The sequence below is a fragment of the Thamnophis sirtalis genome, unplaced genomic scaffold (genome assembly GCF_051295495.1).
Source record: "Thamnophis sirtalis isolate CommonGarterSnake01/CBP01778 unplaced genomic scaffold, rThaSir2_p1.2 scaffold_3, whole genome shotgun sequence".
Taxonomy (NCBI): Eukaryota; Metazoa; Chordata; class Lepidosauria; order Squamata; family Natricidae; genus Thamnophis; species Thamnophis sirtalis.
The window spans coordinates 35,379-58,227 of NW_028261383.1; the positions used below are offsets into that span (position 1 = coordinate 35,379).

General features: G+C 46.4%; 1 protein-coding gene and 1 long non-coding RNA gene across 2 annotated transcripts; both read left to right on the plus strand.

Moving 5' to 3' along the window:
* The first annotated feature begins 363 nt into the window (after positions 1-363).
* Positions 364-11,440, plus strand: LOC106553942 (uncharacterized). The gene is given in 4 exon segments (XM_087711775.1): positions 364-603; positions 1,142-2,263; positions 10,238-10,788; positions 10,879-11,440. Coding segments are annotated over 3 exon segments (2,145 nt in total). The 5' UTR covers positions 364-603; positions 1,142-1,231.
* Positions 11,441-17,046: 5,606 nt separating this feature from the next.
* On the plus strand, positions 17,047-22,846 carry LOC148046971 (uncharacterized). The gene is made up of 3 exons (XR_015696104.1): positions 17,047-17,121; positions 21,698-21,941; positions 22,479-22,846. It is a non-coding gene; the product is annotated as an uncharacterized LOC148046971 (long non-coding RNA).
* The last annotated feature ends 3 nt before the right edge of the window (positions 22,847-22,849 follow it).

The window sequence follows — 22,849 nt, forward strand, 5'->3', positions numbered from 1 at the left end:
CTGATGGCCAGAAGGCTCACTTCAATAACACTCTCTGTATTTTTTTGAACCGCCTACCTGGAATCCTTCAACTTCCAAAGAGAGCAGCCCTTTTCACACATGCTCTTTTGCCCATCTGATCTCTCTCTCTTCTTCCATTGAGTCTTCCTACTCACAACTATGAAATGGCCTCGATTGGACTTCCACCTTGGTAGTTTCTCTCCATTTTGACTCATCAAGATCTCCTTGAATCCTGATTCTCTCTCCTTAATTTCTACCATTAACAAATAATTCCACCTTCTGCTTCCTCTTCCAGGTCATTTAGAGATTAAGTGCAGAATTACTGTTGGCATCTGAGCCTTTTTCCTTTCTCCTTGCAGGGGACCAGTGAGGATCTGGCCGTGAACCACACAGAGGAGAACAGGGAGTTCTTGGATCAGGATCCACCAAGCTTGGGCTGGGACTCCATTCTAGAAAATTTGGAAATCATGGCCCGGATGGAGAAGCAGCTTCCTGCACAAAGAGCCAATCGACTAAGGAGAAATAAAATTGGTCAGCAGTGAGGGTCATCCCTGGCCTTGACTCAGAGGGGTAACAAGTGACCTCTTGGTTGTAACTTTAAAGGTGAGTAAACAAATCTTGGTTAAATCTTGGTCTGGAGAATAAGCATGTTAATTATTTTAATCTTAATTTGACAAGAGAGTGATGCAGTGAATTGAGGGCGTAATTTCTTTAATTGATACTTGTTGTAAGAAGCCACCCTTGGTCTAGTTGGAGGTGGACCCTGGAGGGAAGGCCACAGAGTGGGGGAGTTGCAATGGCTGGGTGGATGCACCCTTGAAGCCGAAAGAGGCTTCCTGGGGACTCAGCTTGGGGTGGGGCTGCCCCTGTCCAGCCTTCATCCTGTCCCTCCATGGGGAAATGTTCTCTCAGCCCAAACTGCTCTTTGTTCCAGGGATACATTTTTAGCCATGATCCGTGCAGGCTGTTTGTGCCTTGTCCCATAATGCACTTGGGGGTACAGTTTAGTAAGCTGAAGTGCTTGTGCCTTGTCCTTAAACCTCTATTTAAACTCAATTATTGTGGATCCTTTATTGGGGATTTTGTGGCTCTCTACATTTCTGAAAAGGAAATACTTTTTTTCTCCTTCTCCTTCTAACAGAGGATAAAAGATTGTGACCAAATGTTTACTTGCAAGACAACCGCCAATAGATAGTAGAAATTCAGCCTAAGGCAGGAGCCGCCACAAAGCATGGAGCCTGGGAAAATCTGGAATCCCCAATCAGATACAAGCAACACTCTGAAAAACCACCAAAGAACCCATGAATGTTCCGAGTGTGGGAAATCCTTTGCTCTCCACTCCCTCCTTTTGACCCACAGGAAGGTCCATGTGGGAAGTGGATCCAGTGAAGGTTTGGAGGGTGAGAAATCCTTCTCTGGGAAAAACTCCAAAGATCTCAGGAGTCCCCCAACACTAAAACTCCATAAATGTGAGGAATGTGACTTATGCTTTGGTCACAAGTCAACCCTTCTTATACATCAGAGAATTCACACTGGAGCAAGACCCTATGAATGCCCAGAATGTGAGAAACGATTTGTAAATTCTTCTGAACTTCAGAGACACCAGGAATGGCACAAAGAGGAGAAACCCTATGAATGTGGGGAGTGTGGGAAAAGTTTTGCTAAACAAAGAGACCTTCAGGTTCATGAGAGAATCCACACAGGGGAGAAGCCATTCAAATGTGGGGAGTGCGGGATGTGCTTCTCCCAAAGACAAAACCTTGGAACCCATCAGAGGGTCCACACCGGAGAGAAACCATACAGATGCGTAGAATGTGGGAAATCTTTTGCTGTAAAGGGAGCCTTTTGGAGACACCATAAAACCCACACGGGGGAGAAGCCACATCAGTGCAACGAATGTGGAAGATTTTATCGTACCTCATCAGCCCTTAGATGTCATGTGAAAATTCACACAGGGGAAAAAAACTACAAATGTTTAGACTGTGGGAGAGAATTTTCTCAGTCATCTCACTTTAAAAGTCACAGCCGAATCCATACAGGAGAGAAGCCCCATAAATGCTCAGAGTGTGATAAATGTTTTCCACGGAAAGATTCTCTTGTGAGGCATCAGCGAATCCACACTGGAGAGAAACTATAGAAATGTGTGGAATGTGGAAAATGTTTTGCCCAACCTTCAGCATTTTGCATCCACACCCAAAGTCACACAGGAGAGCGGCCTCACAAGTGTGCAGAGTGTCGACTAACATTAAAAATGCACCAGAAAGTCTATACCAGAGAGAAACCTGTGTAGTCATTGACAATGTGAAAACATGTTTTTTTCAATGTCGCTTAAGTCACTAGAAACATCACCCAGTGACAGAAGGGAAATTCTAAAAAATGTTGGTGTGGAAAAATATTTTTTTTTCTATTGAAATCCCATCAGAGAGTAAACAGTGAGGCAAAAGGACTTAACAGGTAGCTAACTTTTGGGGCAGTTTGGCACACCTGCTGATCCCTCCACTGGCTGCCCCCTCCCCTCCCAGCCCCTCCCTTTCGTGCCTCAGCTGCCTTTGTGCTCATCCTCAGGCACAAGGCCTATCTGCTCCTCCCCAGTTCTCCCCCGCCTGCTTCCCTCTCTCGCCCGCCTTCCTGCTCATCCTCACACCCGTCTCTCAGCTCTTTGCCCATTTCCCTCCCTCGCCCGCTTTTGTGCTCCTCCTCATCCCAGTGGCCCAGCTTCTCTCTGCCAGTTTCTCTCCCTTGCCCGCCTGCCTCCTTCGCCTTCATCTCCACGGATGCTCTTCACCCGTTTTCCTCTGTTGCCCACTTGCCTCCCTCGCCTGCCTGGGCTGCTTGGCCAGACTGACAGGTGCTTAGCCCAAGATAATGCTGGCAAGCATTTCCTTGACCTTTCAAGCAAATGACTGCAATGGAGGGAAACTAATCAAGGAGAGGAGCAACCTAGAACTAAGGAGAAATTTCCTGACAGATAGAATAATTAATCAGTGGAACAACCTTTCTCCAGACGTTACAAAATTCTCCAATGCTGGAGGTTCTTAAGCAGAGATAAGACAACCATTAGGACGGGGGTTGGCAACCTTTGGCTCTGGAGCCACATGCGGCTCTGGGCCCTCTGTTGCGGCTCCCGGCCACCCTCTCCTGGCAAAGGGATGGAAGAGCCATTGTCTTGTCTTGGCAGTGGCATAGTCCCAGTCTTGGTGCGGGAGTGAAGCGCCCCTGAACTCCCCTTTCCACAGCAACAGCTTTCCGCCTTCATCGCACTACATTTGCTGTTGCCGCCAGCAAAGAGGGCTGGGAGAGAACAGCGTGGGCGGATCTTGTGGGGTGGGGCCTCCTCCACGGATGGCCTTCCTCCTCCCTTGTCAGGGGGGCCAAGGGAAAGAAGGGGGAGATGTTGAGAAGCGCTCCCCTCCCCCTCGGAGCATTGAGCACAACAGCCCAGTGGGGAGGGGGGAGATGGCCTGGCAGAAGCCTCCCCATTGGTGAGTTGGATGGCAGAGAGGCCTGGGCCGGTTATCCCAGTGGGACCTCCAGATGTGAGCTACCGCCTTTGAAAGGCACCCGTTTCCGTTGCCTGTGCCTTCCCCGATCTTAGCTCCTTTGCCCCAGTGAGAGCTATGTCTCTGCTCCCTTTCTTTTCCTGTGCCTTCCCTGGGCAGAGATGCTGAGGCCATCGGGAGGGGGGGGAGAGCAGAGGCATCAGGCCTACTCCCCCCTGCTTGAGTAGAGGGTTGGACTAGAAGACCTCCAAGGTCCCTCCCGGCTCTGATTAAATAGGGTTCAACTCCCCCCCTCCCCCAAAGATGCCAGGAAGAAAAAGAGAGACGCCTGTCCCAAAGGGGCTTTTTCAAGAGGCAACTGGACTTTCTTGTTTTCCTTTGAAGACATTTTGCTTCTCATCCAAGAAGCTTCTTCATCTCTGAATGGATGGGGAGGGGGGAGGGAGAACTATTTGAGAGGCTGCCAACAAAAAAAAAGATTGTTTGTGTGTTTGTGTGTTAGTGTGTGTGTGAGTGAGTAATTATTCTACAAAGCCCCAGAGGGCAGGAGGAGAAACAATGGATGGAAAGTAATCAAGGAGCGAAGCAACCTGGAGTTAAAGAGACGCTTCCTAAGAGGACAATTCACCAGTGGAAGAGCTTTGCCTTCAGAGGTTTTGGGTTCTTCATCACCGGAGGCTTTTAAGAAGACGCTGGACGGTCCCTTGTGAGGAATGGGATAGGATCTCCTGCTTGAGAGGGCTGGACTAGAAGACCTCCAGGGTCCCTTCCAGCTCTATTCTGATTCCTGAGAGCAAGGGGCGTGGTTACTTGCAGAAGGCGGAGCCCGAAGGGAGAGCAGAAGCCCCGCCCCAGCGTCCCTGTCTCCGTCAAAGCCTGCGCGTTCATCCCCGGGCTTTCCTCCGCTGCTCAGTATGGGCTCTGGAGTCCTCCGGAGAGGGTGGGGCAGTTGGGGCTCCTTCTGCTGCAGTCCCTTCCTGCCAGGAGGGCTTTTCCTCGGCAGGAGAAAGGTAGCTGGAGTGGCCCCAGTTCCCCAGAGGGTCCCTGAGCCTGCGAGGATGCCAGGATGGGAGGGCTGGGACTGGACGTCGTAACGCCCCTCATTAAATCTACACTGGGTGCTCCATAATGAGACATGAGAACAGAATTTTAGAAATGTCTGCAAATGAATTAAAAAAGAAAGAAACTGAAATGAGACATTGGCATAAATATTCAGACCCTTCACTCAGTTACTTTGTTGAAGCACCTTTGGCAGCAGTTACAGCCTCCAGTCTTTTTGTATATAACGTGACAAGCTTTGCACATCTGGATCAGGGGATTTTCTGCCCTTCCTTGCAAATCCTCTCCAGCTCAGTCAGGTTGGATGGTGACCGTCCATGGAGAGCCATTTTCAGGTCCCTCCAGAGATGGGAAGGAAGGCGGGTGGGATATGTTCACTGCCTTTGAGGTATTGTAAAAATAATAAATCCGGATATAAGTGAGGGGAAAAATCAAATCATTTCTATTCTGCAGTGGCTGGGCAACATTTTCAGCCTTGTTTCCCTGTTGCGTTTAGTTGGGAACAACAGGAGATCTGATCTGCTCTTCCAAACTCTCTTTCCTGTCTCGGGGTCTCTGGGGATTAGGAAACAAAGGAATGTGAGAAGACCCCTCCTTGCTCAGAGACCCCCACCCAATTTTAATTCTCAGATGGAGGGTCATCATGTGAATTCTGCCCCAGTGGCTGTTCCAGAGCAGTTTAAGACTTGAAGATACCGGAATGAAGGGGGAGATGTTGGGAAGCGCTCCCCTCCCCCTCGGAGCATTGAGCACAACAGCCCAGTGGGGAGGGGGGACATGGCCTGGCAGAAACGTCCCCATTGGCGAGTTGGATGGCGGAGAGGCCTGGGCCGGTTATCCCAGTGGGACCTCCAGATGTGAGCTACCGCCCTTGAAAGGCCCCCCGCAGCTCTGATTAAACAGGATTCAAGCTTCCCCCACTCCCCGGGGGCCAAAGATCCCAGGAAGAAAAAGAGAGACGCCTGTCCCAAAGGGGCTTTTTCAAGAGGCAACTGGACTTTCTTGTTTTCCTTTGAAGACGTTTTGCTTCTCATCCAAGAAGCTTCTTCATCTCTGAATGGATGGGGAGGGGGGAGGGAGGGAGAACTATTTGAGAGGCTGCCAACAAAGAAAACGTGTCTATTTGTGTATATGTCTGTGTGTTTGTTTGTGTGTGTGTGTGTGTGTGTGTGTGTGTGAGTGAGTGAGTGAGTAATTCTAAAAAGTCCCAGAGGGCAGGAGAAGAAACTGCTTCCTAAGAGAACAATTCACCAGTGGAAGAGCTTTGCCTTCAGAGGTTTTGGGTTCTTCACCACTGGAGGCTTTTAAGAAGAGGCTGGACGGTCCCTTGTGAGGAATGGGATAGGATCTCCTGCTTGAGGAGGGGGCTGGACTAGAAGACCTCCAGGGTCCCTTCTGTTCGGATTCCTGAGAGCAAGGGGCGTGGTTACTTGCAGAAGGCGGAGCCCGAAGGGAGAGCAGAAGCCCCGCCCCGGCCTTCCCGTCTCCGTCTGAGCCTGCCCGTTCATCCCCGGGCTTTCCTCGGCCTCGCCTTGAACAGTTGGGGCTCCTTCCGCTGCGGTCCCTTCCTGCCAGGAGGGCTTTTCCTTCGCAGGAGAAAGGTAGCTGGAGTGGCCCCTCTTCCCCGGAGGATCCCTGAGCCTGCGAGGATCCCGGGATGGGAGGGCTGGGACTGGGCGTCTCTGGGAACAGAGGGAAGGCTCCCTACAGACGGAGCTTTTCCCCTAAGGATTATGGGGGGGATGGAAGGGAAACCCCCAGGGAGGCTCCTCGCCTCCCCCGTTCAGTTTGGGGGGTTCTTTAAGGGGGGGAGTTAAGTTGCTTTGAACTGTTGAAAGAAAAGTCCTTTTGAGTTCGGCTTGTGGGGAAAAAGACACTGGAGACATGGAGGCTGCTTGGAAAGATGGTTTATTGGTGGACAGGACCACATGGCTTGAGTCCTGAAGGAAAAGGTGGTTACATGCTTCAATGTTGGTGGAGAAAAGAGAAGAGAAGCCAGGAAGAGAAGCAGAGTCCCTGGTTTTATGCCCTGTCTGGCCTTTGATCTTGATCTTGTATTCTGATTGGTTGTCAGATTCCCATGGAGCCATGCAGGGGCAACTCTCTAGGCTGCATTTTGAATCCAGGTTTGGTTCAGCTCTCAGATGCCATGTGGGGAGTTTGTTAAAGGGCCAATATTATCATGCCTTAATCCCACCACCTTGGAGCTGAAGGGGGAGAACTCTTTATTATGTAAAGGGACTGTCTTGGCCTTCTTAATGGCCCATTGACAAAGTGGGTAGGGGCAGGAAGCTGCAGGGAGCTATTCTCTCTTTATAAAACCTTTTTCTTCCTTTTCATATCCAGAGAAATATAATATTCTGCCTTTTCAATATTTCCTAGGATATTTCATTTTTCTGGGAGAGGGCTGGGTGATAACTTTCCACAGAACTGAGCTCAGGATCTCCCAACCCTGGAAAAGTTCCTTTTTTCTTTGTTCTTAGTCTTTATAAAAGAGGACAAGGGAATGTTCTTTGTTTGCCGAACAAAATCTTTAAAAATCCGGTTATTTTTTTTTATTATTGTTTCCTTTTGTGCCAAAGAGGCTGTGATGTGGAGGTTCACACAGGACCCCTTTGGGAGTCCTTTGGACACTGGAGGCTGGTCTTGTTAGGAAGCTGCAGGAGGAGGGAAAGGGAAATGTGGGGAGGGGAAAGGAAGGGGAGGAAAAGCCAATTGAGCTGGGAATGAGAGAAGGGAGGAAAGAGGGAGAAAAGGAAGAGGAGATTCAGGAACCCTCAGAGACCTCCAGCATTTCACGCCACTGAAGGGGAAATAATTTCAACTTTGCCCATATCATTCAGGTAGTCCTCGACTTACGACCACCTTGGAGCCCCAAATGTCTGTTGCTAAGGGAAGCATTTGTTAAGTGAGTTTTGTCCCATTTTGTGACCTTCCTTGCCACAGTTGTTAAGTGAATAAGTGTAGTTAAGTTAGTCCCACGGTTGTTAAGTGAATCCGATTTTTCCCATTGGCTTTGTTTGACAGAAGGTCATAAAAAGGGGATCACGCGACCCCAGGGAACTGCTGCAGTCGTAAATATGAGTCAGTGGCCAAGCGTCAGAATTTGGATCATGGGACCATTGGGGGATGCTGCAACGGGGTGAAAAATCTTCAAGTCACTTTTTTCAGTGCCGTTGTAACTTTGAACGGTTACTAAATGAAGTGTTGTAAGTTGAGGACTACCTGTACTCATCCAAGGCCAGTGTCAGTCTTCAGCTCAGAACTTACACAGCCCTCAGCTAAACCACGATTAGTTTTAACCGTAACTTGTGGAGCTCACCTGCAGAAATGAGGGCTAAGGCCCTTGGGGGAATCAGTCAGGTGGTTGGATGGATGCAACACCTAAAGCCAAGAGAAAGTGAACCAGAGTTGGAAGGGACCTGGGAGGTCTTCTAGTCCAACCCCACTGCTCAAGCAGGAGTTCCTCCGCCATTCCAGGCAAGGGGCTCTCCAGTCTTCTCTCAAACACCTCCAGTGATGGAGAACCCACAACGTCTGGAGGCAAGCTCTTCCTCTGATTAAATCTTCTCACTGTTAGGAAGTTTCTCCTTAGTTCTGGGTTGCTTCTCTCCCTGATTAGTTTCCATCCATTGCTGCTTCTCCTGCCTTCTGGTGGTTTCCCTTCTTCTCTGTGGCAGCCCCTCCAATATTGGATTACTGCCATCATGTCTCCCCTACTCCTTCTTCTCACTAGACTAGATAAGCCCAGTTCCTGCAAGAGCTTTATCCCAAAGATGCTATTTTTCAAGAGGCTTTTTTCTGCTTTTCCTTTGAAGGCGTTTCGCTTCTCATCCAAGAAGCATCTTCAGCTCTCTCTCAGTTGCCTCGTGGGCAAAAGCACCTTTGGGGCAACCATGACCTGGATGACTCAGAATCTCCGTAGATATTCCTATCTTTTAGCTTCCAGCCCCCGACTCATCTTTGTCTCTCCGCTCTTCACTCTTTCGGGAGTCTCCACGTCTTTTTTTACATTCTGGTGACCAAAATTGGATGCAGTTCCAAGGACGGAGCCCAAACTCTCACCTGGGCAGGTGGGGGGAGCCAAAGGATGCCATCAGCCTCCCTTTCATTGGGTTAACCCCCCAAAGAGTGTAATGAGGTACCACACTGGAGGGGGCTATGCGACTGATGGGGAAACCCACCTGCTCTCTGCACTCCCTGCTTCTCCCTCCCCCCCCCTTTGTAATTTTGGCATTATTGTACCTTAATTGTTTATCCCATCGTTTCTCTTGATCGTTTTATTCTTCTGACACTTACTTTCATGTCTCCATTTTTACTGTTGCTCCTTGGCAAGATGGATGGCAAATAAATTTAAGAAATAAATGAATGGCACAAAAGGAAGTATGGTCCTATCAAGAGGAGGAGGCTGAGCTGTGAAAGGGACCCATGAAGGGAGAGGCAATGGGCCTCCAGGAAGCCAGGATCAACTAGTCATTATGGGATGGAGCTCATAAGTGGAAAAATCAGAAAAAGCGAGAAAAGGGGATAAGAAATGGGGTGATTAAACTAAACCCAACTCTCTTTCCTTCTCTTGCTTGTAATGATCCCATAATTTTTGCCATTTCCTACGGGCAGTCCTTGCCTTGTGCCTAAAATTGGGGTTGGCATCTTGCTCGTTGAGCAAAGCGGTCATTATGTGAGACGCCACTTGACTGCTTTGCTCAGGAATTGTAATTCTGTGGGTTGTAAAGCGATTTCACTGGTCGTTAAGTGGGTGGAGTGCCAGGTAAGAAGCCTGGATTTGCCAACAGGAGAAGCCCTGTGAGTCCTGGTACAGGCCATGTTTGACTTGAGGGGGTCCTGGAGAGACTTAGAGATGCTTTGGGACACGTTGCTTGGAAACGGTGTGGAACACGCGGTATGGAAAATGGTGCTTGGTTGCAAAGTCCTCCGGTGTGGGGATGAAGGCTGCATTGCTCAATGGCAGCGGGGAACTGGGCTGAAGTCCAGGCCTGGGGTCAGCGACCACTGGCTGAAGGCCTCAGGCCTCCACTTAAGGCACTGCCCTGACTGCCATTTCTGCCGCATTACCAGGCCCAACTGAGGCTTCTGGGGATGGCAGAAGCATTGCACCCCACTTCAACATCCCCTCATTCATGGATGTCTTGTGCTAGCTCTCCAGAACCTCCCCTACCCCAAAGCACCCCCCCCAGGGCTCTTGTCTGCTCCAACCCTCCACTTAAGGAGCCTCAAATTCTTGATGCCTGCTATTAGGAGTGTGGGATTTCTGTTGCTGAGCAAAGTGGTTGGGTGACCCTTCACTTGCTTCAACCGAAATTCCAGTCCTGCTTATGATCATCAAAGACTAGATCTAATTTAAACGTTTCTTTTCCACCTTGTCCTAGGACAAGAACCAAGGGGGAAAAGATAGAGTCAATGAACAGCAGAAGAGTTTGCCTCTTAGAGATGTGGAGACTTCATCATTAGAGATTTTGTGTAGCGTGTATTGTGGACTCCTGCGCTGGGCAGAGGGTCAGGCTGGAAGACCTTCATGATCCCTTCCAAGGGAAAGCTTTTGTGATTCTCTACATTTCTCAAAAGGAAATCTACTTCTCCGCTTTCCCCCCCTCATCTCACAGTGAGTAAAAGATTGTAATCAAAGATTCACCCGCAAGGCATCTATCAACAGACAGTAGAAAATCAGCACAAGGCAGCAGCCAAGAGGAAGGATGGACTGTGGGAAAGTCCTGGATCCCCCATCAGACACAAGAAGCACTCCAAAAAAACACAAAAAACCTCATGAATGCTCAGAGTGTGGGAAATCCTTTGCTTGCAGGTCCCTCCTTTTGACCCACAGGAAGGTCCATGTGGGAAGTGGATCCAGTGAAGGTTTGGAGGGTGAGAAATCCTTCTCTGGGAAAAACTCCAAAGATCTCAGGAGCCCCCCAACACTAAAACCCTATAAATGTGTGGAATGTGACTTATGCTTTGGACGAAGGTCACACCTTCTTATACATCAGAAAACCCACACTGGAGAGAAACCTTATCAGTGTCTGGAATGTGGGAAGTTTTTCCGTAAAAAAGACACTCTCAAAAAGCACGAGACGATCCACACAGGGGAGAAACCTTACAAGTGTTGGGAGTGTGGGAAGAGCTTTTCTCAGAAAGCTCATCTTTGGATCCATGAGAAGATTCACGCAGGAGTCAAACCTTACAAATGCTTTGAGTGTGGAAAATGTTTCACCCAGAGTTCAACTCTTCGGAGTCATTGGAAAACACACACGGGGGAGAAAAACGAAAAGCGCCTTAAATGTGGGTGTGGGAAGTATTTTACCTTGAAATCAACTTTGGTGCGACATCAGAGACTTCACACTGGAGAGACACCCTATGAATGTCCAGAATGTGAGAAACGATTTGTAAATTCTACTGAACTTCGGACACACCAGAAGAGGCACAAAGAGGAGAAACCCTATGAATGTGGGGAGTGTGGGAAAAGTTTTGTTACACGAACAGAGCTCCAGGTTCATCAGAGAATCCACACAGGGGAGAAGCCGTACGACTGTGAGAAGTGTGGGAAATCCTTTACCCAAAAACAACACCTTGGAAGGCATCAGAGGGTCCACACAGGAGAGAAGCCATACAGATGCTTAGAATGTGGAAAGTATTTTGCTCAATCTGCAAACTTTTGGACACATCATAGAACGCACACTGGGGAGAAGCCATATCAGTGCAACGAATGTGGAAGATTTTATCGTACCTCATCAGCCCTTAGACGCCATGTGAAAACTCACACAGGGGAAAAAAACTACAAATGTTTGGACTGTGGGAAAGCATTTGCTCGATCGTCTCACCTTAGAAGACACAGCCGAATCCATGAGCCAAGGTGGCGCAGTGGTTAAAAGCAGCACTGCAGGCTACTGCTAGATCAGCAGGTCAGCGGTTCAAATCCCACCGGCTCAGGGTTGACTCAGCCTTCCATCCTTCCGAGGTGGGTAAAATGAGGACCCAGATTGTTGGGGGCAATATGCTGACTCTCTGTAAACCGCTTAGAGAGGCCTGAAAGGCCTATGAAGCGGTATATAAGTCTACTGCTATTGCTATTGCTATACAGGAGAGAAGCCCCATAAATGCTCAGAGTGCGATAAACGTTTTTCTCAGAAACGTACTCTCTTAAAGCATCAGCGAATCCACACTGGAGAAAAACCATAGAAATGTCTGGAATGTGGGAAATGCTTTGCCCAACCTTCAGCCCTTCAGCGCTTGGAACACACACCCAAAGTCACACAGGAGAGTCACCTCACAGGTGTGCAGAGTGTGAGAAACCTTTTCACAGCAATTCAAAGCTAAAAATACATCAGAAAGTCCAGAGGAGATAAATCCCTTCAGCTGTGAACAATGTTGTTAAGGAACCTCAAATCCCATTAGAGAGTACACAATGAGACAAGAGGGCATAGGTACGGAGAGTGTGAGAATGTTTGGCTCACAAAGCAGCATTAGTCATTTACCAGAGTGATTACACAAAAGTTCATGACTATATATAATGTTTTGCAGAGTACAGGTAATTCTCAGCTTATGACCACAACTGGAAATAGATTTCTGGTTGTAAGTTGTTAATAGTCATAAATCAAGACACCCAGCTATTATTTTTATCTTTTACTAGACCTTTGTTGATCAATGAAGAGAACTGAAGATTGAGGGAGGAGAAAATGGGGTGAGGGGTGGAGTGAAGATGCATCTGGTGTCTTATTTAGTGATAAATCATTGATGTTGAATATGCTGGCTCAGGACGAAGAAGAAAAGTTGCTTTTTACTATCTTTTGGAGAAGGTTTTTTTCCCCCTTTATCACATTGTGTTTGTCATATGTGCAGACACATCCGTGCTGCATATTCCCACAGTCATACACGTTGGAAGTCAAGGACTACATTATATGAAGCACCTAACGAATGACTTCCTTGTCCCTGCTTTCCCCAAGGCATTCGTTAAATGAATGTGTGGGTTGTTAGGTAGAGCATGGGGTGACTCTGTCAGAAGCTGAGGGAGTCCTAGAGATGGGGAGGCCTGGAAAAATTGAGAAAAAGATAGAGGGGGGGGGATTGAAAAGCTTTGAAAAAACAGTGGGGGGGATCCTGTTTCTCCCCCACCAATTTTTCTGGTTTTTTTCCAGGTCTGAATATGATAGGATAGTAGGACAGTAGGGTAGGACAGGACAGAACAACAGAGTTGGAAGGGACCTTGGAGGTCTTCTAGTCCAACCTCCTGCTTAGGCAGGAAACCCTAAACCACTTCAGACAAATGATTGTCCAACATCTTCTTAAAAACTTCCAGTGTTGGAGCATTCACAACTTCTGGAGGCAAGTTGTTCCACTGATTAATTGTTCTAACTGTCAGGAAATTTCTCCTCAGTTCTAAGTTGCTTCTCTCCTTGATTAATTTCCATCCATTGTTTCTTGTCCTGCCCTCAGGTGCTTTGGAGAATAGCTTGACTCCCTCTTTTTTTGTGGCAGCCCCTGAGATATTGGAACACTGCTATCATGTCTCCCCTAATCCTTCATTTCATTAAACTAGACATACCCAGTTCCTGCAACTGTTCTTCATATGTTTTAGTCTCCAGTCCCCTGATCATCTTTGTTGCTCTTCTCTGCACTCTCTCTAGAGTCTCCAGATCTTTTTTTACGTCATGGCAACCAAAACTGGATGCAGTATTCCAAGTGTGGCCTTCCCAAGGCCTTATAAAGTGGTATTAACACTTCAGGTGATCTTGATTCTATCCTTCTGTTTATGCAGCCTAGAACTGTGTTGGCTTTTTTGGCAGCTGCTGCCCACTGCTGGCTCAGGAAATGGGCTGTGGGGAGGAGGAGGAGGAGGTCTTCACTGAGTCCAGAGCCCATGGTTCCCAGCAGCTACTAGAGGGTGGAGCCACGCTTCTCAGAGGAAGGGTGGGAAACCTGATGCAAGAGGCTACCGGAAGACGCCCCGTAAAGGAGAGATGAAGAACTGTTGGTGCCTGTGAGATCCACTCTTCATAAGGGGTCTGGAGGGGGGAGGAAAATGAGGGGAAGGGGAGGCGCTTCCTGATGGACCTCCTCCACCTTCCCATGGTGGAAAAAGGCAGCAGTCTGCCTAGCCCCTCCCCCATGTGTCTCAACCTGAATCTCCATTTCTTTGTGTGTCTGGAGGGGTGGATTAGATGCCCACTTAAGGTCTTTTAAGGTCCCCTTCAGTCCAGGCTGTGTCTGCTGAGATTTCAAAAGGGGAAAGTGGAGCCAGGAGTTTGTATGGAGAGCCTCCATCCTCCAGGTCATGGTTGTCCCTAAGATGCTTTTAGGTTTTTGTTTTTTTCCTTGGGATTTTTTCCCCCTGAAAACGTTTCCCTTCTCATCCCAGAAGCTTCTCCAGTTCTGACTGAGTGGTGGAGGATGGAAGAATTGATATTCCTTGCAGTCATTTAGTTCTGAATCAGGGTGCAGAGGGGTGCAGAGCCTTTCTGAGGCTGCTGAAAGGACCATGTTGTAGACCGGAGGTGGGGGGGTCCTTTCCCCTCCCCTCTGTTGTGGGGGGGCTCCTCATTTTGGCAAAGATGGCCACTTTGGCCCCTCTCTCCATCCAGGGCTCCTCTCCGTCCAGAAGGTGGACGTGGCTGTCCCAGAAAGAGCCACCCAGGTCTTTTCAGGAGCAGATGGACCTCTCCTCCTGATGGGCTTCTCCTTTGAGACGCTATATAAATCCTTCCTTTCTCCCCCTCCCAGTCAGTCAGAACTGAAGAAGCTTCTTAGGTAAGAAGCGAAATGTTTTTTTTTACAAGAAATTTTTATTTTTATTAAACAAACAACACACACACACATACACACACACAATCATAATCACATACAGCATGTCGTTTGGTTACAAGTGTTTTTGCATCCATATTCTCAAATAGCATTTACAATCACAGATTTTTCATCTAATATAACTAAATACCTCACTTTCATTGTACAATGTATATTCAATTACAATTTGTATTGTTATCTTTTTTTAATAAACCTCATTCCCTTACATTCTTGATTGTCTGTTTAATAACAGTATACCTTTATATAATCACAAATCTCAATATGAAAAAGATTTACCAACCATTTATATTTGTATATCACTGTTTTCAATTATACATAACTCCACCAATCAACTATCGGATATGCTTATGTTCATTATTGTCCTTGTATATCATACATTCAATATATGCCAATTTTTAATTACTTCCTTATTAAAATTATTTATCAACAGCAAGATATCTTTGTAATATATTCTTAGGGTTATACATTATATCACCAAATCCTTTATCAGATATACATAAAATCATTGTTATCCTTATCCATTTTAAAACAAAAAGTTATAAAGTATTCAATTCATATATCTGTTTTTCATTGTATTGTTGTTAATCTATTTTACTGCATAATTGTATTATCATTTAGCTCCTTCAGCTAGAACATAAGTAAAACATTTTTCATTTCCAAGTTTTTCCCCCCAACAGAAGCGAAATGTTTTCAAGGGAAAAAACTACCCAAGAAAGTCCAGTTTGCCTTTGGGGGGAGGGGGGGAATGCACCTTTGGGGAAAGAAGCCAGAGTTTTATTACTTGTGGCCCTTTCTGGGGGAGGGGGGGGGATTCTGCCATCTTCCCTTCTCAGCTCAAGTGGGAGGGGCTGAGTTTGGGTTGGTCCCCCCTTTCAGCCCAGAGCCCATCAGGCACAACTGGAGGGCAGAGGCAGCCATGGGGGTTCACCACAGGCAGCCATCACCTTATGACCATTTGAAAGTACAAGAGAGCCCCCCCCACACAAAAGGGTCCTTTATGACGGAGGTCCATAATGGGCAGACGACCATAAGTTGAGGATCACCTGTTTGTATTGATTTTTATTTATTATCACATTTAGGAACCATCAATATCAAACAGCAGAGTGAATGATTTGCCTTCCTGAGAAGACATCCGTTTCATTCTATGTCCGCCTCTCTTGTGAAACACAGTGGGGTGGGTGGGGGCTCACAACAAAAATAAAACCAACATTAAGAGAAGCAAAAAACCTGAAACACAGACCCCGCAGTCTCTAATCCTGCAGTCCCAGCTTTACCCTGTCCCAGAAACTGAGGGCAAAACAGCCCCTGCAGCCATGATGGCACGCATGTCATAGGTGGCATGTAGAGCAATCTCTGTGGGCGCATGAGCTGTTACGCTAGGTCAGCTCCAGCACGCATGCGTCCACTGGCCGGCTGATTTTCGGCCTCCAAAGGGCCAGGGGACACCATTTTTGACCTTCCCAAGCTCCAGGAAAGCCTCCAGGCAAAAAATGGGTCTACCAGACCTATCTATGGGCCGTTTCTGGCCTCCGGAGACTTCAGTGAGGCCTGTTAGGCCCAAAATGGGGGGACAGGTGTCATGCATGCATTCACGGGGGTGGCCATGCGTGAGGGGCATAGGGGGCACTGAACGCTTTCAACACCCGAGCCAAAAAAGGTCAGCCATCACTGCCCTCCATCTTTCCCGGAAGGCCAGAAGGGTGGGGGGGCCTGCAGGATCCCCCGGGAAAGGGTCTTCCCAGGGCAGGGCCTGCTCCAGACAAGTCCCACTTCCGGGGTCCCACTTCCTGGCAGATTGTAACCATCACAATCTGGGTTAATTATAACTTTTAGAGTGGTTTGTCTCCCGTTCTTCAGCGGCTTCTTGCAAAAGTTGAGCAAGTTATTTGTAAAAATAAGAAAGGCGGATATAAATAAAAATAAATAAAACCATTCCCATTTTACAGGGGCTGAGCAGCATTTTCAGGCTTCTTTCCCTGTTCTGTTGCCTCCTTGGGAAGAAGCTTGAGACCTTGGCTGCTCCCCCAAACTCTCCTCTTTCCTGCCCCCCCCCCCAGGACTCTGGTGATTGGCAGCTGACCCACCCAAGAATGTGAGTCTCTGCAGAAACCCCCCCTCACTCAGAGACCCCTCCCCCATTTAAGTTCTCAGGATGGAAGGTCACCCCGTAACCTCTGCCCCAGCGGCTGTTGCAGATGACTGTAAGATGTGACGGTCACTGAATGAAAAGCTCCTGGGAGGAAAATGAAAGTTTTCTTATCCACTTAGGAGGAAACAGCCATAAAGTCTTTCGGCAGGCAGGAAAAAGCCAACTCTGTGTTGCTGCTAGAAGTTACTGGGACTTTGAGCGGAGTTCCCGAAGAGGAAAAAAATGGGCGGGGAGGGAAGTGTTTGGGCTCATTAAAACAACGCAGAAACACACCGAAGGAGTAGAGGCAGCCCCGCTTCCAGCGTGCAGAACGGGACACTCTGCCCATGGTCAGAGGAACGCTGGACACGGACACCCACGCGAGGATCAGAGGAAACTTCGGGGCACGTGGTCCTGGCTGGGAGGCGAGATTGGGGGTGAAAGGCGGAGGGACCAAGGGGGAGTGGCGGCCAAGGGGCGGGGCTGCAGCGCGGGGGCGGAGTCCGAGAGGAGAAACACCTCCACCCCCGCTACATCTCCGCTTCCCTCCGCCTCTTCCGCTTCTTCCTCGGATGATCGGCGCTGGATTCCCCGGGAGAGGCTCCTGGATTCCGCTCGAGACAGGTGGGGCTGCTCTCTCTCCGGCCACCATGCCGCCCCTCCAGCCTGGAGATCTTCCCCCAGCCAGGAGGAAGGGAGCTGCGGATCCTGCTGTTCGGCTCGGGGAGATCCGGGCTCTGGCGTTGCCTGCAGAGAGCGGATCCCTCCCTTTCCTCCAGGGAGGCAAAGGGGGCTCCGTCCCTCGACTGGATCTTCCCCCTCCTCGCCCGGCCAAGGATCCCGGGGGGGACGGGACACGGGGTGGATCCGGGAAGCAGCTTTCGGGTCAGTACCTTCAGAAGGTCTCTCTGTGATCCGTCAGAGCACGATGATCTCATTGCAATGTGGGGGGGGGGAGTTTGGAGGAAAGAAAAAAGGCTTTAAATGAATTGAATGGAGTTCATGTTGTCTTAACCCCCAAGAGATCCTTTTTCTTTGAGCTCCACCTAAAAGGCCAACAATGAAATCCTTTCTTCTAAGGCTAATCTTTACTTTCCTTCTGCTTTAAAAACATGGGTAGAATTTCTAAGCTTTGTATTTTCCTTCTTTTGCCCAGAAGAGGCTGGGATGGGGCAGCCCCTCCTGGGTGGATGTTTTAAAACCCACCAATTCTATGGAAGTTTTTCTTTAAATATAATTTGTTATTTTTATTAAACAGAACACACACACACAACAAAAAAGACCAAAAAAAGCATCATCACATACAGCATGTCGTTTGATTACAAGTGTTTTTACATCCATATTCTCAAATAACATTTACCATCACAGATTTTTCATCTAGTATAACTAAATACCTCAGTTTCATTGTACAGTATATGTTCAGTTACAATTAGTATTATTGTTTTTTTTTCAATAAACCTAATTCCCTTACATTCTTGGTTGTCTATTTGGTAACAGTATACCTTTATATAATCAAAAATCCCAATGTGAAAAAAAGAATTACCAACCATTTATATTTGTATGTCACTATTTTCAATTATGCATAATTCCACCAATCAACTATCGTTCATTATTATCCTTGTACATCATACATTCAAACAGAAATCTTATTCCTTCATTTTTCAGCAAAATATTCTAAATAGTCACTACATATATATATATATACCAATTTTTAATTATTCCCTTATTAAAATTATTTATAAACAATATAATATCATTGTAATATATTCTTAGAGTTATACATTATATCACCAATCCTCTATCAAGTATACATAAAATCATTGTTATCCTTATCCTTTTTAAAACAAAAAAAATTGTTGTTTTAGTCTAGTATAATTGTCCTCCTTAAGAGTACTGCATCTAGGTGATAAATATATCCCCAAATATTTAATCTTACTTGTAATTTGAATCTGCAAAGCTTCTGACAACTCTTCCTTTTGTCTTGTTGGTATATTCTTTGTCAGTCTTTTCAAACCTGCTACTTTTCCATATTCCTCTATTCTTTCTAACAATTTGAGTGCTTATATTCTTCTTTTTTAATTTTCATTCCTCTTATTTCTTCTTCTTCTCTGATCTTTCTGTTTAGTACTTCTAATGTTAAGACAAAGAGTAATGGTGATAATGGGCAACCTTGTCTCGTACCTCTCTTTATTTCAATAGGATCTGTCAATTCTCCATTTACCATTATCTTTGCTGTTTATGATATATCATTTGTATGGTTTGAATAAATTTCTTACCAAAGTTCATCTGCTCCAGTTGTAGAAACATAAATTGCCAGTTCATGTTGTCAAAGGCCTTCTGTGCATCGAAACATCAAAGCCATTTGTTTTTCGGGGTGGGCCTCATAGTATTCCAAAGTATTCAAAATCATTCTCATATTGTCTTTAACTTGTCTCTTAGGTAAAAAACCATTTTGGTCTGAGTGGATGAAGCTATTTAAAAAAATTTTAAGACTCTCTGCTAGTATAGATGCAAATAGCTTATAATCTGAATTTAATAAAGAAATTGGTCTATAGTTCTTAGTTTGTGTTAAATCGGTCTCCTCCTTGGGTAGCAATGCAATGTATGCTTCTGACCATGACTTCGGTATTCTACTCTCAGATATCACTTCATTCATGACTTGTAAGAGTAGGAGAATCAAGATTTCTTCAAATATTCTGTAGAATTCCACAGGTATTCCATCCAGACCTGGGGCTTTTCCATTATTTTGTTTTTTAAGTGCTTCCGTTAGCTCCACCATTGTTATTTTACTTTCCAGCATTGTTCTAGTTTCATCTGATATCTGGGGGACATTAGCATCCCGTAAATACTTTTTGACTCCTCTCTCTCCTCCACCTTTTCTTGTTCGTAGAGCTTAGCATAGTAATCTTGTATATATTTTTTCTCAGTATTTCCATACTGAATTTGTCCTTGTTCATCTCTTAATTGAAATATTTTCTTTGCTTCTCTCTCTCTTTTCAGCTTATATGCCAACCATCTGCCTGGTTTATTTGCATTTTCAAAGTAATTCTGTTTAACGCCTCTTAATTTTTTGTGCCAGTTCTTCCTTTTCCAGTAGATCCATTTTATGTTTAATTATATCCATTTTTATCTTAACATCTTTTTTTTGTGGCGATCTCTGTAATTCTCTTTCAAGTAGTTTGTAATCATTATCGAAAGCTTTATGCATTTGTCTTTTCTTTAAGTTTCTCTTCCTTGTGTTGAAAGAAATGTCCTTCTGGGTTCAGCTCCAAGTGGGGAAAAAGACACTGGAGACATGGAGGCTGCTTGGAAAGATGGTTTATTGTTGGACAGGGCCACATGGCTTGAGCCCTGAACAGAAAAGGTGATCACATGCTTCAATGTTGGTGAGAAGAAGAGAAGGGCTGAAGGCTTGCTAGGCTTTTTATACCTGTTTAGTCCCACCTCTCTGTTTCCTGTTCCTGTGTAAGAAATGTATTCTGATTGGTTGTCAGACTCCCATGGGGCCATGCAGGGGCTACTCTCTAGGCTGTGTTTTGAACCCAAGTATGGATGAGTTCTCAGATGCCATGTGATCAGTTGAGTAAAGTTCCAACATTCCTTCCCCCTGCAGCTGCAGTGGAGAAGTCTTTATTATGTAAAAGGGACTAGCCGGCCTTCTCAATGGCCCAGTGGGGATGGGCAGGAAGCTACCAGCAACTATTCTGTCTTAATTTAAAACTCTTTTTTTCTTTTCACATCCAGAGAAATATTCTGCCTTTTCAATATTTCCTAGGATATTTCAGTTTTCTGGGCGAGGGCTGGATGATAACTTCCCACACTTATATAGTCTTTTATCAGACCCCTAGTAACAGCCTTCATTGTATCCCAAAGATTCTGCATTGATGTATCTTCTTTCCTATTTTCTTTAAAGAAAAGGGCTAGTTCTTTTTCCATTTTTTGTACAAAGTCTTTTTCTTTCAATATAGTATTATTTAATGTCCATCTAGATCTTGTCCTTTGGCCTTTCCATTTAATTGAGATTGGGTTGGGGTCCGCCCAAGTGCTTGAGCCAATCTCAACTTCTTGTACGTTGCAGATCAATGCTGCTGAAGCCCATATCATATCAATTCTAGAGAATGATGAATGTCTATTTGAATAGAAAGTATATTGTTCTTTTTTGGCATTTCTTTCTCTCCATATATCTTTTAGATTTACTTCATCTATCATCCTAAAGAAAGATTTCGGAAGCAATTTTCTGTTCGGCTCGCAGGGTTTCCCTCGTGGAGATCCGGCACTGGCGTTGCCTGCAGGGAGCAGATCATTCCCTTCCCTCTAGGGGGCCAAAGGGGTCCCCGTCCCTCGGCTGGATCTGTCCCCTCCTTGCCCGGCCAAGGCTCCCCGCGGGGCTCCGGGTGGATCCGGGAAGGAGCTTTTAGGGAAGTTGCTTCAGAAGGTCCCTGTGTGGTCCCTCAGAGCACGAGATCTCTGAGCCTGGATGTCCCGCACGTGCAGTTGCAAAAATGGAGCTTTAAAAACCTTGTTGAGGTTTGTAATGTGCTCTTAACACAGATTGGCCTCATTGCAATGGGGAGGGGAGTTTGGGGGAAAGAAAAAAGGCTTTAAATGAATTGAATGGAGTTCATGTTGTCTTAACCCACAAAAGATCATTTTTCTTTGAGCTCCACCTAAAAGTCCAAAAATTAAATCCTTTGTTTTAATTTCTAAGCTTTGTATTTTCCTCCTTTTGCCCAGAAGAGGCTGGGATGGGGCAGCCCCTCCTGGGTGGATGTTTTGGAACCCACCAATTCTATGGAAGTTTTGAGGCTGGTCTTGTGAGCAGCTCCTAGGAGAAGCTGATGGCCAGAAGGCTCACTTCAATAACACTCTCTCTATTTTTTTGAACCGCCTACCTGGAATCCTTCAACTTCCAAAGAGAGCAGCCCTTTTCACACATGCTCTTTTGCCCATCTGATCTCTCTCTCTCTCTCTTCTTCCATTGAGTCTTCCTACTCACAACTATGCAATGGCCCCGATTGGACTTCCACCTTGGTAGTTTCTCTCCATTTTGGCTCATCAAGATCTCCTTGAATCCCAATTCTCTCTCCTTTATTTCTACCATTAACAAATAATTCCACCTTCTGCTTCCTCTTCCAGGTCATTTAGAGATTAAGTGCAGAATTACTGTCGGCATCTGAGCCTTTTTCCTTTCTCCTTGCAGGGGACCAGTGAGGATCTGGCTGTGAACCCCACAGAGGAGAAAGGGAAGATCTTGGATCAGGATCCACCAACCTTTGGCTGGGACTCCATTCTAGAAAATTTTGAAATCATGGCCCGGATGGAGAAGCAGCTTCCTGCACAAAGAGCCAATCGACTAAGGAGAAATGAAACTGGTCGGCAGTGAGGGTCATCCCTGGCCTTGACTCAGAGGGGTAACAAGTGACCTCTTGGTTATAACTTTAATGGTGAGTAAACAAATCTTGGCTAAATCTTGGTCTGGAGAATAAGCATGTTAATTATTTTAATCTTAATTTGACAAGAGAGTGATGCAGTGAATTGAGGGTGTAATTTCTTTAATTGATACTTGTTGTAAGAAGCCACTCTTGGTCTAGTTGGAGGTGGACCCTGGAGGGAAGGCCACAGAGTGGGGGAGTTGCAACGGCTGGGTGGATGCACCCTTGAAGCCGAAAGAGGCTTCCTGGGGACTACGCTTGGGGTGGGGCTTCCCCTGTCCAGCCTTCATCCTGTCCCTCCATGGGGAAATGTTCTCTCAGCCCAAACTGCGTCTTGCTCCAGGGATACTTTTTTAGCCATGATCCGTGCAGGCTGTTTGTGCCTTGTCCCATAATGCACTTGAGGGTACAGTTTAGTAAGCTGAAGTGCTTATCCCTTGTCCTTAAACCTCTATTTAAACTCAATTATTGTGGATCCTTTATTGGGGATTTTGTGGCTCTCTACATTTCTGAAAAGGAAATACTTTTTTCTCCTTCTCCTTCTAACAGAGGATAAAAGATTGTGACCAAATGTTTACTTGCAAGACAACTGGCAACAGATAGTAGAAATTCAGCCTAAGGCAGGAGCCGCCACAAAGCATGGAGCCTGGGAAAATCTGGAATCCCCAATCAGATACAAGCAACACTCTGAAAAACCACCAAAGAACCCATGAATGTTCCGAGTGTGGGAAATCCTTTGCTCTCCATTCCCTCCCTTTGACCCACAGGAAGGTCCATGTGGGAAGTGGATCCAGTGAAGGTTTGGAGGGTGAGAAATCCTTCTCTGGGAAAAACTCCAAAGATCTCAGGAGTCCCCCAACACTAAAACTCCATAAATGTGAGGAATGTGACTTATGCTTTGGTCACAAGTCAACCCTTAT